At 35.2% G+C, this 16,242-nt stretch overlaps 2 protein-coding genes across 2 annotated transcripts; both read left to right on the plus strand.

Annotated features, from left to right (window-relative positions):
• Positions 1-560: 560 nt before the first annotated feature.
• Positions 561-6,152, plus strand: LOC131857276 (protein NRT1/ PTR FAMILY 5.14-like). Its single transcript, XM_059209535.1, has 2 exons — positions 561-759; positions 5,784-6,152. The coding sequence occupies exons 1-2, from the start codon at positions 645-647 to the stop codon at positions 5,966-5,968; spliced, it is 300 nt and encodes a 99-aa protein (XP_059065518.1). The 5' UTR covers positions 561-644; the 3' UTR covers positions 5,969-6,152.
• An 832-nt stretch (positions 6,153-6,984) lies between these two features.
• Positions 6,985-9,167, plus strand: LOC131038418 (protein NRT1/ PTR FAMILY 5.10-like). Its single transcript, XM_059209534.1, has 2 exons — positions 6,985-7,865; positions 8,196-9,167. Exons 1-2 carry the CDS (start codon positions 7,297-7,299, stop codon positions 9,049-9,051), a joined length of 1,425 nt encoding a protein of 474 aa, XP_059065517.1. The 5' UTR covers positions 6,985-7,296; the 3' UTR covers positions 9,052-9,167.
• The last annotated feature ends 7,075 nt before the right edge of the window (positions 9,168-16,242 follow it).

Below are 16,242 nucleotides of genomic sequence, written 5' to 3' on the forward strand. Positions count from 1 at the left end.
ACAAAACTAATCACTTGTCTATATAAACAAACTGATTATACACACATTCTCTAAATATATAAAAACTTATATATTTACAAATTTAATTCACCTACACATTATGATTTATATTTTACATACTTAAACTATATATATAACAATTGTAATCTATGGTACAACTTGAGTTGGCCTAATGGTGGAGAACTTGTCCTCTTGAAATAGAAGTCACAAGTTCAAATCTCACCAAGGGGATAGAGTATGTACACCTTATCGACTTCGGCCCATTACCTATCCAAAAAAAAACAATTGTAATCTATGGACACCTTTTTAAGAGACAAGGTCTACCAAACCATATATTTAGTACAGCATAGGAAGGAGACCACCTAACATTCCATCTCCAAAAAAATTCAACCTCTTATCATTTTTAAATTTATTTTTCCATTTAAAATTAAAATAAAACAAGACCAATAATAAAAATGTAATACCACCTAACAAGAATTGAACTGTGATGTACTTTTAAAATAATATAATAAGACAGTCCAAACTTCTGTATTAGAGTATCTTCAAAACTACACCCAGGCCCTTCCCTCCCAAAGAAACATCCAATTCTTAATTGCAACCAGAAGAAAGACGTGACATTTTTATTTATAGATTGATCAAAGGCAATGGAGGAACTTCTCTCATCGGACGAATCTGTTAAAGATGGATCAGTGGACCTCCATGGCCACTCTGTTATCAGAGCTCGCACTGGAACATTTAAGGCATCCCTTTTCATAATTGGTGTGTATCAATATACTCTCTTTTATGGGTGTTTTCGAGGTTTTAAAAAATTAATACATATCTGAAAAAATTGTGACAGAAAGTTGATAACATCAGTGTTTGAAATCAGATTGAGTATAAGTGACAATTTGGATTCCAGTAGTTGATTTACACCAATATGAGTCCTCTCTTCTCTCATATTTTAGGTCTTTTTTTTTTGAAGAAAAATTACTCTGATACTCACTATAATTTGTCTAAAGAGGGGTCTATATGCTAGGTTTCAAAAGTCAGCATATGAGAGGTGATAGAACACAGTTGTTTTCTTTCTGAATGTGTATTGATAAAGATATTATTTTATGGTTGTTCTTTCTGAGGATGTTGAATAAAAACAAATATTGATCTGATAATTTGCAACTAATTAGTTAGAACCCATCCTAATTACCTCCTATTTGGTGTCCTTTTATATCTATAACACTGAGCTACATGTCCTTTTATACTCAGAGAATGTAGATTGTCCTTTTCTTCTTTGCTTTTGATGAATCTATCTATTCACAATTGTTAATCTTGATTTTCTGTGAGGCCCTACCCCGATTCAGTTTGACATTTTCAGTTATTTGCATATTGAGACTATTATGGATGCTTATTTTATGCTTTATGGACTTAGAACTTATATGATTCCATGATTTGGATCACACTGACATATGTTGATGCTTTATTTCATGCATGATGATTATGAAACTTTAGATATGTTACTAGAATAGAATTACATTACGATGGTGAATGTCATTATTGGAAATTTGTAGGATTTTATTTTGATGATAGAAAAATGATGCATATTTATGAATGGTTCAATTTTGGGAAATTATGTTAATTGCTTATGTGAAATTGAATTTGAAACAAATGAGATATTGAATTATTATTGCCTAATGTATGAGTGTTTGACGTGCAATGGAATCCATGTAATTGATTATGTATAAATGTGATTATTTGGAAGTACTAATGTGTTAATTGAGATGCGCAGGAAAATTATCCATGTGACCATGGAATTTATATGGAGAACCAAGCCTAGACCGATGTGTGTTTGTTAAGCCGGGAGTTGTCTATTTGGAGAGACAACACCCCATTGCAATGTGTTTTATTTGTGAAGTGTATGATGCTTGAGTGTTAAAAAAAAATTAATTTATATGTATATGTGTAATCCTACAAGAGACAAATTCCATGTGTGATTTTTATATTGTATTTTTATTGTGTCACTTGACACATGTGCTGATTAGTGTCATTGATTTTGACTTGTCTCTTGGAGGGAGTTTTGTTTCTACCAAAGCCATTCAAAAACATGAGTGTGGTCCCAAATTTGTCTTGGGTAGGGAGTCTTGGGAGTGGTCAACTCAAGTTTGACCCGTAGGTAAACTTCAGTTGGGTTTCCAAAGGGTTTAATGGACTCCTAAGGGCAGTTTTAGGGCTTTTCCAAAGGTCCAAAGGGTGTACCTATGGGTTAGGGGTATTTTGCAACATGTGACTTCTCCCATGTGACTATGTAGTCACTTCAAAAAGTGATATTTCCAAGATGCACGAAAATTCAACTTAGAAAGTTCTTCCTAGGATAGAGAACCTTCCCTATTGGAGTTAAACTCTCTTCCCCATCTTCTTCCACCTTTTCCCTTTCCAATTTTGGTAATGTGTAAGAGTTTGGGAAGGGCAACCAATGGGAACTCACACCTCACCCAAGGGGTTGGGAAGTGTGTGTGAGGCCTTCTTAGACAAGAATTTGGAAACTTAGTGAGTAATCACCCACTCTCCTTTCTGGGAGATTATGCTTGTTTTTTGAAAAAGTTAGTAGGAGTTTAGCACTTTTGTGGAATTGGGAGAAAGTTAGTGTGGAATTGGGCAGCTCATCCCCAACTAATTTTAGCAAACCTATTGGCAGGATAAGGTTGGTTACTATTTACTTCCTCTTGTTATGTTGTAAGTGTTAGTTTATGTTGTTTTGTAAAAGAAAAGAGTTGTTGTAAGAATGTGTTTTATGAAGTTTTTTGTTGAAGTTAAGAATGTGTAGTTTTCTTTTCTATGTGTTTTGGTTTTGAGTTCTTGTTGTTTTGGGAGTGTCCAAGATCTCCTACTCTTGGGAGGGTAGGAAGATCTTGGGGTGGAAGGAGTATGACAGCCATGGGTGAGAGGCTCTCCTTATGGAGAGTGTTCTCAAGGGTGTTCTTGGTGACCCTTGATGCATAGCCTTGTGTATGCATTTGGGGGTCATAAGGGGAGCAAATATGGCCTTGAGCCTTTTTGGGGGGCATAAGGATTGTGGAAGTATTCTTGGTTGCATTTGTATTGCCATGAGGTGGCTTATGTTGTATTGTTTTTGGCATGCATTCTCCCCATTGGTACTTGGTCCACTTCCACCCATGGAAGAGTCACCATGAAAGTGGTGAATGTGTAGCTTGGGAAGGGAATTTGAATGTAAGTGTTTTTCTATGTTTGTGGAGAGTTGCTTGTTTGTAACCCGTCTAGTGCTTGGTTCTCCAAGCTCGGGGGTGGCTTCTAGTAAGCCTAGGCTGGGAGGTGAGCTTCCCATGGTCAAAAAAAAAAAAAGTGTTTTATTGCAGGTTGCATGGAAATGGGAAAAGATGGATTAAAGAGTTATGTGGCTGTTTTATGATGCAGAAAAAAGTTAATATGACATTGTAATCTCTTTTGGAGTTGTAAAGGAAAAGATAAAAAAAAGAGCTAGATTGTGTTATTTACAAGGAAAGAGGATTTTGTATTCAATGTTAGCTTGTAAAAGAAAAAGGATAGGCAATGATGTATTTATTTTCCAAATAGTAAAGCAATGTATTGGAAAGGAAAAATGTAAATGTTTTATTGCCAAAATCTTTGTGTTCATCTTTACTTGTAATTAGTTTCCAAAAAAAAAAATATGTATGATGTCCTCACTCTAGTTAGTGTTGCAAAGAGGTGAAGGAATGTACTAAATAGGGTACGAATCTTCATGATTTGCAAAAGGGAAAATAAAAGAAAAATTTTTACCAAACGCAAATTTAAGATTTTTGCTCCTAGATGTAGTTTATTACTGCATGTTTCTTATGTTAATAAGCTGCTGTATATAAATAAATCAGTTATGTATTTCTCTCTGAATAGCAGAAATAAATCTTTTTTATATTAGTCTATTTTTCCTTCAAAAAAAAAGAGAGCACTTAGTGTTAGGTACATTTTGTTATACAAAAGATCACATTGCTATTTGCTGATAGATTTCCTTGTTAGTTTTAAAGAAAGTTATGCCTTTTTGAGTTGCAAATTAACCATATACAAATATATATATATATATATATATATATATATATATATATATATATATATATATATATATATATATACAAATTTAAACAATAAGTACCATTTGAAGAACCTGTTTCATAAAAAAAGGAAAAGGATAGATTTACAGATCTGGTTTTAATACAAAAAAAGAGAGGGGACTGATTTAATGCTAAGTCTCTCACTATATATATATATATATATATATATATATATATATATATATATATATATATATATATATATATATATCCCTTTTATAAGAAATCTGCCAGTTATCATACATAAAACTTTATGCATTTTTATTTTACCAGATTATATACACATGTAAAAACACGCACACACACACACACACACACACACATATATATATGTTATTAAAAAAAAAACATATTATAAAAACCTGATCGCTTAACCTTGCTTTAAAAAAAAAATGAAATATACACGAAACGGAACGTTTAACAACAGTAAAACGTTTGTTTTAAAAAAAAAGCAGCACGCAAAGGAAGCGGCGGGGGCGCGGCCTGCGGGCGGCATCGTCCGCAGACTGCGGGAGCCGCAGCCTGCGGGCGGCGCCGTTCGCAACCGGCAGTGCCCGCGCTGCCGGCGCTCCCCGCTCGGCCTCCTCCCTCTCCCCCTCCGCTTCGCCCGCCGTGGTATTAACGCAATGCAACACCAAAAACAAACAGCGCCGGTTTGAACGCTTGGCTTCCTCTCGTTTCGCTTCCCCTCGGCCATCGCCCCACCCTACACGCCACACGCACACCACAGAGGATGAAAGTAAAGGAAAAAAAAATATATAAGGTGTTATACATATTGCCCTAACCCTAGTTCGGGTTAAGGCTACACCCACATACGTTTTAAAATAATCATGTGTGAAATGGGGTGGGAAAATATAATAAATATAAAAAAAAAGGGGTTCAAATCCCTACAATTCCCTTGGAAAAACAAATTTAGTAAATGGTAGCAATGTAGAATATATATATATATATATATATATATATATATATATATATATATATACATTTATATATATATATATATATATATATATATATATATATATATATATATATATATATATATATATAAAAGTAGGATTGTATTGATATTTAATTTGAATTAAATTGTTAGATTTAAATTAAGTTTTGAATATTTTTGTTAAACATTGGGCAAATGTAGGAGAAACTTTATAAATGATTTAATTACCTAGGTGGATTAGATTTTAAAAAAAAAATTAAAGGGTGTAAACACTAAGTCCTTTGTGGGGCCAAGAGGGCCAACTTAAGTATAAGATTATAAGGTAATTTTAAATTTGGGGGTTTCACTTAAATGAGGTGTTTAAAATTACGAGAATAATTATGCTTAGAAATCCTAGCGGGTTAGAAAGATAAGATAAATTTTAGAACGTTTTAAATTGAGATTAAGCGTTATACTAGAGATTTTAATTATTTATTAATGAAGCTTAGTGATTACCCTTTTTGAAGAAATAATAGCTCGTTGAGAACTTAGTAAACCATGTTTCCCAATTGAGTTTAATCTACCCATTATATACAAATATAGTTTAGACTCAAACCCAAAATGCATTATTTTATTTAAGTTAATCGCACTTAGTTGATTATATTAGTTAAGTAGGTCGTTAACTAGTTAAGTATTTAAAAAAAAAAAAAATTCCGCTCGTGCCCAAAAGTTGGGCATGACATTTTCAATCACCACATTTTTTTTACTCACAGGGGTGGAGATTGCAGAGAGGTTTGCTAATTCTGGCATATCTTCAAATTTGATAACTTATCTCACAAATGTTTTGAATGAAACCACTGCCAGTGTTGCAAGCAATGTGAACATATGGTCAGGGGTACAATGCATTTTGCCTTTTTTGGGAGCTTTTGTTGCAGATTCATATTTGGGTCGGTACTAGACAATCCTTGTTGCTTCACTTGTCTATTTGCTTGTCAGTATTCTTTTCCTTCACAAAATCATTTTATTTTTCATTATTATTGATGAGTAGAGTAATTTGGAACGTATTCCTCAATTAGTATACTTTCAGTGTATCTTATGAAAGTTTGTAATTGATTGGCAAAAATTGGAGCTATTTTATGTACTACAGGCTAAGTCACAGGATATGGATTTTCATGGATGAGGTTCGAATTTAATCGAATTTCAAACTTCTATAAAAAAAATCGAATTTAATCGAATTTCCTCTATAAAGCACTGCTATCCACCTCTAAACACAACTCAGCTGGTTGTGGGTATTCTTTGTATATGTTTTGTATCTATTGGATCATGGGTATCTGCAACTGCTGGGTCGCCCTCGGATTTTCTCCAACAAGGGTCGCTATTCTGATAATTTATTAGAAGTATACATATATTTAAAAATAAACAAAATTATAGAAGGTGAATTTTATCCGAATTTTTCCCTCGTCGAATTTCATCCGAATTTCATGGCTGTCGAATTCGAATTCGAATTCGAACCTTGTGACTTAAACTACAGGTGAGGAGGATACTAGCAACTCAGCTCATTAGGACACAACAACCCCGCAAAAATTCTAATATGAACTAACTTAATCAAGAGTATGAAGTGTTAGTTTTGGCTGTTTTCTACCATACATGTGTGTTTACTAAGACACTCATATTGAAGAGAGATAAGATTGCATAAAGAAACATCAGAAGACAACATCACCTAAACATACAGTAACAGAGCACTGAACAATGCTCTGGATTCATGCAAGACGGGATATATAACAAACCCTAGTAGCCTGTTGGCAACTATATTAACAAATAACAGTACATGTTACCAAAGAGCCTTGTTTACTCTGATGACAAAGAGCCCAAAATGGTCTTTTGATAAAGGAACCATATATGGTGCATGTGTAAAACAATAAAAGTGGGTACCTTGATTAAGAACCCATAATTGCTAGATGTATGAATCAATAACAAGTGAAGATGATACCGAGCTCAAAAACAGATTGGTCTTTTGGTTCAGCACCCATATCTGCATGTGTGAATAGATAACTAGGAAAGTGGGTACCTTGCTGAAGACCTCAGTTTGGTCTTTTGCCTGAGGATACATATCTACAAATTTGGGAGTTCTTGTGAATATAGAAACTGAAAATCATACTCTGAGTTTGTGCACATGTTGGAAAAGGAAATTGAATTTGAGGTCCTTTTGCTTTCAAAATAGCTAAATAAATTTCCATTTTCCTGTATTTTAACTATATTTGTTATATCCAAGTAACACGTCATATAATGGAATGTGACGGGCTAATCTTGGTAACTCTATCAGCTTCTCTGAGGAGTCTCCAATCCTCATCATGCACTTATAATTCAGGGGCATCACATTTTAAGATTGGGTTTTTTTACTTCTCACTTTACTTGGTTGCTTTGGGACAAGGGGGTCACAAGCCATGCCTACAGGCCTTTGGTGTGGACCAATTTGATGATGAGGACCCAAAAGAGAAGAAGCACAAAATTTCTTTCTTTAACTGGTGGTATTTTGGTATTTGCCTGGGAACTCTTGCAGGGGTCACTGTGCTCACGTACATCCAAGATAATGTTGGATGGGGTGTCGGATTTGGCATACCTACCGTTACCATGGCAATGGCACTTCTTGTGTTCTTGTGTGGGACTAGGTTTTACAGAAACAAACTACCTAGTGGAAGCTCTCTCACTCGAGTCATCCATGTGTTTGTTGCAGCATTCTACAAGCGGAAAGCTCCTATTCCTTTCCGAGAACAAAATCAATCAGCTTCTCTTCAGGAAGTAGAGGTTCTGAGGACAGAGTCAAGAAGACAACTCTCGCAAACAAACAAGTTGAGGTAAGCACTCCATAGTACTATTTGCTTTAAATCTAGTGCCATTCTATTTAAGCAGAAGGCTACTTTAGAGTTCAGGCTCAGATAATTGCAACAGAGTTTGTTTTTGTGTTTTCAAACTGGGGAATTGGTCATGGTGTACTGATGAGGCTGAAGGGAGTTTCAAGATGTTTAGGACCTCGCATCTAAGCTGAAGGAAGTCAGTGTAGACAGTAATGAATTATGATATATGGGAATAATGCTAGTTCAAGTTCTTGGAGTTCTCATTTCTGTTTATTTTAGCCCTATCTACTTTGGAGAATATTTTGCATGAATGTCGTGTTGTTTTTTCAGGTTTCTTGACAAAGCAACAATTGAAGATGAATTAGACCTTGAGTGCAAAACAACACGCAATTGGAGACTTTGCACAGTCCAGCAGGTTGAAGAGGTGAAACTTCTTCTGGGCATATTACCTATTTGGATGGCATGTTTGATGTATGGTGTTGTCTTTGCACAGTCCTCCACATTCTTCACAAAACAGGTCAGCACAATGGATAGAAAAATTGGTCGACATTTTTTGATCCCTTCTGCAAGTATGCAGCTTTTTATTAGCATTTCTATTATGCTATTAGTCCCTGTCTATGACCGCATCTTTGTTCCAATTGCAAAAAGATTATCAGGGAACGAGAGGGGTATAACATTGCTCCAAAGGATAGGCACTGGTATGTTTATTTCTGCAATTTCAATGATTGTCGCTGCAGTGATAGAAATTAAAAGGGTCAAGGCATCAAAGGATAATGGACTGATAGACGTGCCCTCTGCAACAATCCCAATGAGCATTTTTTGGCTGCTTCCACAATATGTTCTCTTTGGCATGGCTGATGTGTTTACAATGGTAGGAATGCAAGAATACTTTTATGATCAGATGCCAGACACAATGAAAAGCTTGGGTATTGCTGTCTATTTGAGTGTTATAGGAGTTGGTAGTTTCCTCAGTAGTTTCCTCATTTTGGTCATTGAGAAGGCTACTTGCGGAAAGCAGGAGCATTGCTGGTTTGCAAACAACTTAAACAGATCTCATTTAGATTACTTTTATTGGCTTCTCGCTTCTCTGAGTCTACTCAACCTGGGCATGTTCATGACCTTAGCTAGCTGTTACAAGTACAAAAAGAGTGCATCTACTCATACTGACATAGAGAATGCTACCTAAAAACTAACTTCATGTTATACCTATGAGAGTGGCACTAGTACTTCTTTATCAGTTTCACTGTTGTAATTTGTTATTACAATATAGATATATGGCCCAGTAGGTGCTTTCCAAATTTATGAACTGGGTTAAGAACCCAAAAATGCACACTCTGTAAGTAGCGTATCAGTGGAGGAGTCAAACTGTTATATTCTATGGGTTGACACCATAAATTCTATCTAAAAACCATACCTGCACATTGCTTCCACCACATCAATTATACTTTAACTGTTGGAACACCAACTTATATATGTAACTGAAAACTTAATTTTTTATTCCCACTTAATGAAAGTGTATTTTAAACAACAATGGTTCTACAGGAAAAACTTCCCGTAACCTTGACATGTTAGCATTGTTGGAAAACATTCATCATGATATTGCTTCCTTCAACTACATCCAAGTTTGGTATCACATATCATTTTTAAGCAAGAATGTTTACATGCATTCCTCTGCGATTCACTGAGAAGATATATGTTTGAAATTTGAATATGGTGTCTAATTTTGGGTGGACCCATATTTTAAATAAATAAATAAAAAGTATAATTTGCAGGTCGGCATTTTTGGGCCTATATATATCAATTGAATGCAGGGCGTTGGGATATCTGAAATTCTTGGTATGATTTGGGAATTAATTGCTAAGACTGTGCTGCCAGTATGCAAAACCTGGCAGCCACCTAAGGTGGGACAAAACCCCTCACCTTGTCTTACCAATTGCTCCTTCACAACTACATTTCTTGATCTGGGTTCTTCTTGTTATGGGTGTAAATTTATTAGGTTGACTGCCAGTCATAGGAGATCACAAGAATACCACCATCATTCAAGTTGCAAGTCCACACAATCGGTCATTCCTAGGTCTCTGCCATCTGCAATAATTAGAACATCAGTCCAACCTGGTCCGAGAGGAGTTACCCGTAACAAGAAGAGCTACCAGCAGCAAATTAGGCATCCTAATTAGTATTGCCAGTGAATTTCAGAAATAAGTATTGCCAGTGAAACAAGTCAGGGAATTGTATGTGCACGTTGTCAAAGATCAACAACTAAATGCTGCACATAGACAGAAACCTAAAACTTTAAGGGTATTTGCCATAATTTGCGCAATACCTAGCTTAGCGCTTAGGCAGAAGGGACAAATCAGACCTAGATCTGAGTGATTATCCCCAAAATGGGGCGCAGTTGCTGATGATACGGCGAAGGCTTCAGGATTACATCTGCTAGGGCATGGTTAATGCTATGTAATTACTTTTGGTTTTTAAGCTTATAACAGTCCAGATTGGAATATTACTTAGAATCTATGAATGAATAATTACAAGAATGCTGATTGAATTAATTAATGAATGCAATAATGCTTGAATATATGATTGAATTAATGAATGGTTTTTAAGTTTGTAACAGTCAAGTCTCGAATAATGAATGAAAAATTACAAGAATGCTGATGAAACATATAAAGATACACCTGAGAAACCAAATACTGAGAAAGAAATATGCCATTTGTCCATCATCAGCTCTGTTTTACAGTTGGAATCGCTATTGTGTGGACCCAAGAAAAAGAAAGAAAAATTGAAATTTCCGGGACAGTAGCAAAAGACCCAATCCGATTCCAATCAGAAGCAGAAGAAATGCAATCAGATTTCATTGGGGTTTTCCGGGAGAAGCATCAGGTCTTCCCGCCCGCACCTTGGGAGACTCAGGCTGTGGATCATGGGGCTGTCAAGAAAGCCCGAGAGGACAAATTGAAGGTGATCTGGTATAGCCTCACGCCCGCGCTGCACCTCTCCATCTTTCAATCACAGCTTCCTTTGCCAACTCCATCACTTCTTGCTACGAAATACTCACCCTGGGATATAAATTATTAAGTTCGTTCGTAAATAAATTTAGTTTTTTTTCTAAAATTTAAAGGATCCACAAATGGCATAAAATATTTTTAAGCTTGTGAGGCAATTTCAGCTCCCCCTTATTTTCACCAGCTTAAAATTACATCTTTAAAAGTAGTGGCTCTTATTTTTTAGAAAAAGATTCCAAATAATCTGTAGTAGAAAAATAATTTCTTCATGGGACCACCTCTCCCTTCCATGGGATCCCTGTTAAGACAAATAAACTTCTTTGATACACAATTTTTTTAAAAATTGAGATTTATATGAGGCTTATGAGAACCTAAAGAGAAATTGTTGTGTGTTTTTAAAGGATGATTGTGTAATTATAATAATCAATTGAAAAGATAGAAGATATTATTATCAATTGTAAATATAGAAGATATTATTGAAGGATTTTTAATTAGCAATAATTATTATTACTTAAGTCAAAAGAATGAAATTTATTTCATATCTTTTTTCACTATGGGAAATCTTGAATTCATTCGTTTTCTCTTCTAATAACAATCATTCACTAAAAATTAAGCATACCCCTTTAGGTTATAGCCTCAAACCAAAACATCAATCTCTTTTAAATAATAACAAAGTTGATTAGCTAGGATAGAAGCAAGGATAGCATGAGACTTTGGATCTTCCCCATAGGACAAAAACTCATTTCTTCTAGTGAAAAATACAAGAATCCTCCACCAAATGATAAGCCTTAAAATTAGAAACTTTTGACCAATGATCATCCAAAAAGAACTTACTTAAAGGATGGAGAAGACATAAAGCATAGAGAATTAGGGAGTGAAGATCCTATGAATAAGTCCAAAAGGGAGCCTTCTGACCTAATTTAACAAATAAATAGTCGAAGGGCAAAAGTAGGATGGCACCCCAAACTAGCCCAAAAATCAAACAAATAAGTAGCATAAATAAGGGGTCAATTCTAAAAATGCCATCACTACCTCTAAAGACCCTTAATAAAGGTGCACTAAAAGAAAAATGAGACACAAATTCCTTATTAACCCCATATAAAACACATTTAGAAGGGCCTTAAAATCCACTTTCTAATATTGTCCTAAGTAAGGCATTTATTTAGATAAAGTAACAAAAAAAAAATTATACTTGGACCAACAAAATTTATTCTAGATCTTTATTCACCATGGGAAATTCTTGAATTCATTATTTTCCTCTTCTAGTAACGAATATCCACTAGAAACTAAATTAGCCCTCTAAAACCATAGCCTCAACCCAAAATAGCAAACTCTTTTTAAAAAAAACAATGTTGATTAGGTAGATAGATGCAAGGGTAGCATGACACTTTACCCCCCACCAAATGACAACCTAAAAATTAAAAACTTTTGACCTACCATCATTCAAAAAGAACTTACCACAAGAGGATAAAGTATATCCACTCTCAAATGGTGGAGATTGATCATACAAAGTTTGAAAAGATAAGGGTAACTCTACTACAACCCAGTACCAACCTTTACTTACTTTAATATGGTTAGATAGAAGAGAAGAAACTAGACACTTGGAGGAAATTTCTAGACTTCACCATACAAGATTGATGGATACACAAGGTTTTTAGTTAGTTGCATGATGAGTACTCGTACCTTAACAAACCCCACTGGATCACAATGGAAGCAATTCAAGCTATCACCAGACTATTAGCATTAGAGGGGATTCCCTTGAAAAATGTTATAAAAATGTTAAGGTCATGAAGCTCACCAAGGAAACCTTTGATGGGAGAAGCCTCAACATCAACAAAATCACCATCCTAGTTGTTGAATGTGTTGCAATGGTGATTGCATATAGAATTTACTTCACTAAACAAAAGGGGTTTGCCATGACTACTGTTATACACGCAACTTATAAAATGGTGGTCAAGAGGAAAAAATTTGACACATTCAAAATTCTATGAATGGAGCTACTAGAAAATGCAACAACCAAGAACACAAGTTATAACTTCTGGTATGGTACTCTGCTTATTTGTCTAGCCTTCTATATTATGAACAAGTTACCCACATATGTAGGAAAGGTTTGGGATAATGGTAGATTGGTTGTAGCCCAAGTGCAAGACCATGTCAAACATTTTTAGGGTGCCACCTTCTACACACAAATATTCCAGGGATTCTTTAAGTCTTTTCAAAAGAGAATGCAAGACAAGTGGAGGATCTCAAATGATATGGTCCAAAAATATATGGATAGTATTGTGTTTCAAGTTGACAAAGACTACACCAAAATGGAGGCCATAGAACCCAGAACTTGATGGAGACCATCATTTTCCTTTGAGGTAACAAATGTAGAGATAGAAGCCTATGAAGCCAATTTGTTAAGTCTTCTTAAGGACCCTAAGGAGGAGAGATTCCCTATAATAAAGGAATACATGGACTTCATTCCCAAAGAAAAATATGTAGAACATGTGGAGAAAAATAAATAAAATTTGCATGAGAAGTGGGATATACCTTCTAAAGAGCAAAATGACCAAAGTGAATCCACCCCTAGATGGCCTAGAAGACTACAAATGGAAACTCGCTCTTTAGATCCTACCCAAGTAGGAATAAATTGACCGAGGAAAAGGAGGTTACCAACTACACTAGTAAAGAAGGAATCATTTGAAGAAGAAGAAACAAAGGCCCTACTAAAAATTAGTGCAAAGAAGAAGAGGCCACATGAAGGAAAGAAAAAACATAAAGAAAAACAGAACCACAAACAATAGATACTGAGGAAAAGAGAAAGCAATACCAAAGGAAACTTTCGAACCGGAGGACATATTCACCCCTAAAGTCACTCCTTTGGTGGATGAAGACCAACTGTATAGTAGCCTATTCGAGAAGGAGGTTTTGGAGAAGGCACTACAAAAATACTATGGTATGGCTATTCCAAACAAACAAATAACTAAAAGGGCACTAATAAGGTATATGGTAACCTCTAGCATCACATTAGAGGATCTCATGGATCAACTTCCGGACCACTTGGCTACCAAACTTAAGCTTGAAAGAGAGAAAGTAGTTGAAGAAGAAGAGAAGTTAAAAGATTTGGCCATTCAAACAAAAGCCCTCTCCATCACACCTCCATAGAAGCAAAAGGTCATGGAGATTTAGACAAAGGAACTTTGAAAAAGAAAAGGATAGATAAAATAATGTTGGAGAAATTGAAGATAACCCAGACCATAACAGTGGAGATTACAAAAGCAACAATAAAATCATACCAATATCTACACAAAGAAGATGAAAAATATAAAACAACTTCTTCAAAATAATCCACTTAGCTTCCTTGGTCTGACACACCTTCCTCCTGCATAGCATCTCCTATGCAGCCTATAAAGGACTTATTGGCCAAGCATAAGAAAATTTAGCTAATGGCTTCCTCACAATTGTTCCAGCTACCATTAGTAGGGACACAAGTGGACCTAGGTAACATCTCCCCTTTGCAAAAAAATCAAATAGTGGATAATTTTCACAAGACAACCTAGGACAAAATTTTGAAGCAATATGTAGATAACTCAAATCATATAGAAGAAATTGTGAAATAGATACAAGATAAGTTCCCTCTTCTTAAAGGGGATTCATCACAACCACTACTAGTGCAATTTAGGATGTTGATAGATGAAATGCTTTAAGATACTACCATACAAAAGGAAACCATCAAACAACAACTAACAACATATATCTAAAAAGCTAAAATGGATGAAGAAAGGAAGAGGTGTGCTACTACCCATTCTACACTAGAGAATCACATCAACATTGTTAAGAATACATAAGGAGAAATCACTAGTTTATACTAATATTTCTTGCAGTGATCAACTATTATTGCTCCCCCTGCAAAAAAAAAAGATCAAATGGATGCATTAGAGCTCAAGATGATCTAAATATATAGGGACTATGTTGCCATGAAAGGTTTGGATGACCAAGATAGGGTAGGGATTGAGGAACTACATGATCAATATCAATAATTACAAGAGCAAAGGGATAAAATCCAAAACTAGATTCATTAGTTAAGAGAGTTTGTTAATATGAGGTTGGATCACATTATCATTATCTTACAAGAAGCCTAACACTTTTCACAAAGCATTTAGATACCCACTATAGTCCCAAAAGTAGAGAAACAACTAGTGCAACTTTGGATTCACATCAATTAGCTACCGTTGGTGAAAAAGTAGTACTTAGGATGATTATTTTGAGATCCTTGGATGCGTTGACAATGACATCCTTTTGACGTGATAAGGTTGAATTGAAGAAAAGTAAAGTTTTGAAGAAGGGATGATGTTGACAATGAAAAGGGCACATATAAACATCCAGAGATCTTGTTGCATCTTACCGCATGGAATTTGCAAAGCATGAGATTTGGAAAATAGAATATAGGCTAGGGATACTTTGTAAGGGTCACAAACCATGTGATAGACACATTCACTAGTAGGGAGTACAAATATATTGGAGTAAGATAGTGATATATAAGGAATGTATAAAAAATCTATAAAAGGAATGTATATATAAATATATGGAGTTATAAGGATATGCAATATGTACCAATTGAATATGAATGAATACACATACTTTTGAGTCTTGATATGTATGATATATATGTTTTTCTTATTCTGATTAACAACTAACCTTCTAGGTTTGGATCTAATTTCATGTTCCCTCAATAGGATTGAGTCCAAGATATAAAGAATACAACACTAGAAAATCATTAGGGCTTGGAACTCTAGACCGTGTCCCTTGGATTTCTTGCTAACAAGCCCCATCAACACAATACTACAATAAAATCCAATAGGAGAAGGCACTCCATATCCCCCAATATAGAGGATATTATCCCTTTTAACTTGAGTAGTAAGACACCTATTATATAGGCCAACAATAGAAGAAGGCACTTCAACAGCTTTCGTTAAACACATAATCAAAAACCTAGCAACATTTGCAAGAATAGATTCCAACATGAGGGGAGAAATAGAATGAATAAAATCAAAGATTTGAGAAATAGAAGCCCCAATATGGTATCTTTTTAGACCCATTGGTAAAGACAAATCCATGCCTCACATAGGAGTTAGGGGAGTCACATGGGGTGCGATAAGAGAGAAGAAAGCCCCATCTCCACAACACCGTGACATTTGTCAAGCGGGGAAGGCATTCCATGTTCCCCAACAAAGATAACATCTATCCTTTTAACTTGATTAATAAGAGAACTCTTACATATGCCAAAACCAGAAGAAGGCATTTCAACCACTTCCATTAAACATGAGTAAAATACCCAACAACACCTACAAGAATAGAGTCAAGCATAGGGGGAGAAACAAGATGAATAA

This window comes from Cryptomeria japonica, chromosome 8 (genome assembly GCF_030272615.1).
Source record: "Cryptomeria japonica chromosome 8, Sugi_1.0, whole genome shotgun sequence".
Lineage (NCBI taxonomy): Eukaryota > Viridiplantae > Streptophyta > Pinopsida > Cupressales > Cupressaceae > Cryptomeria > Cryptomeria japonica.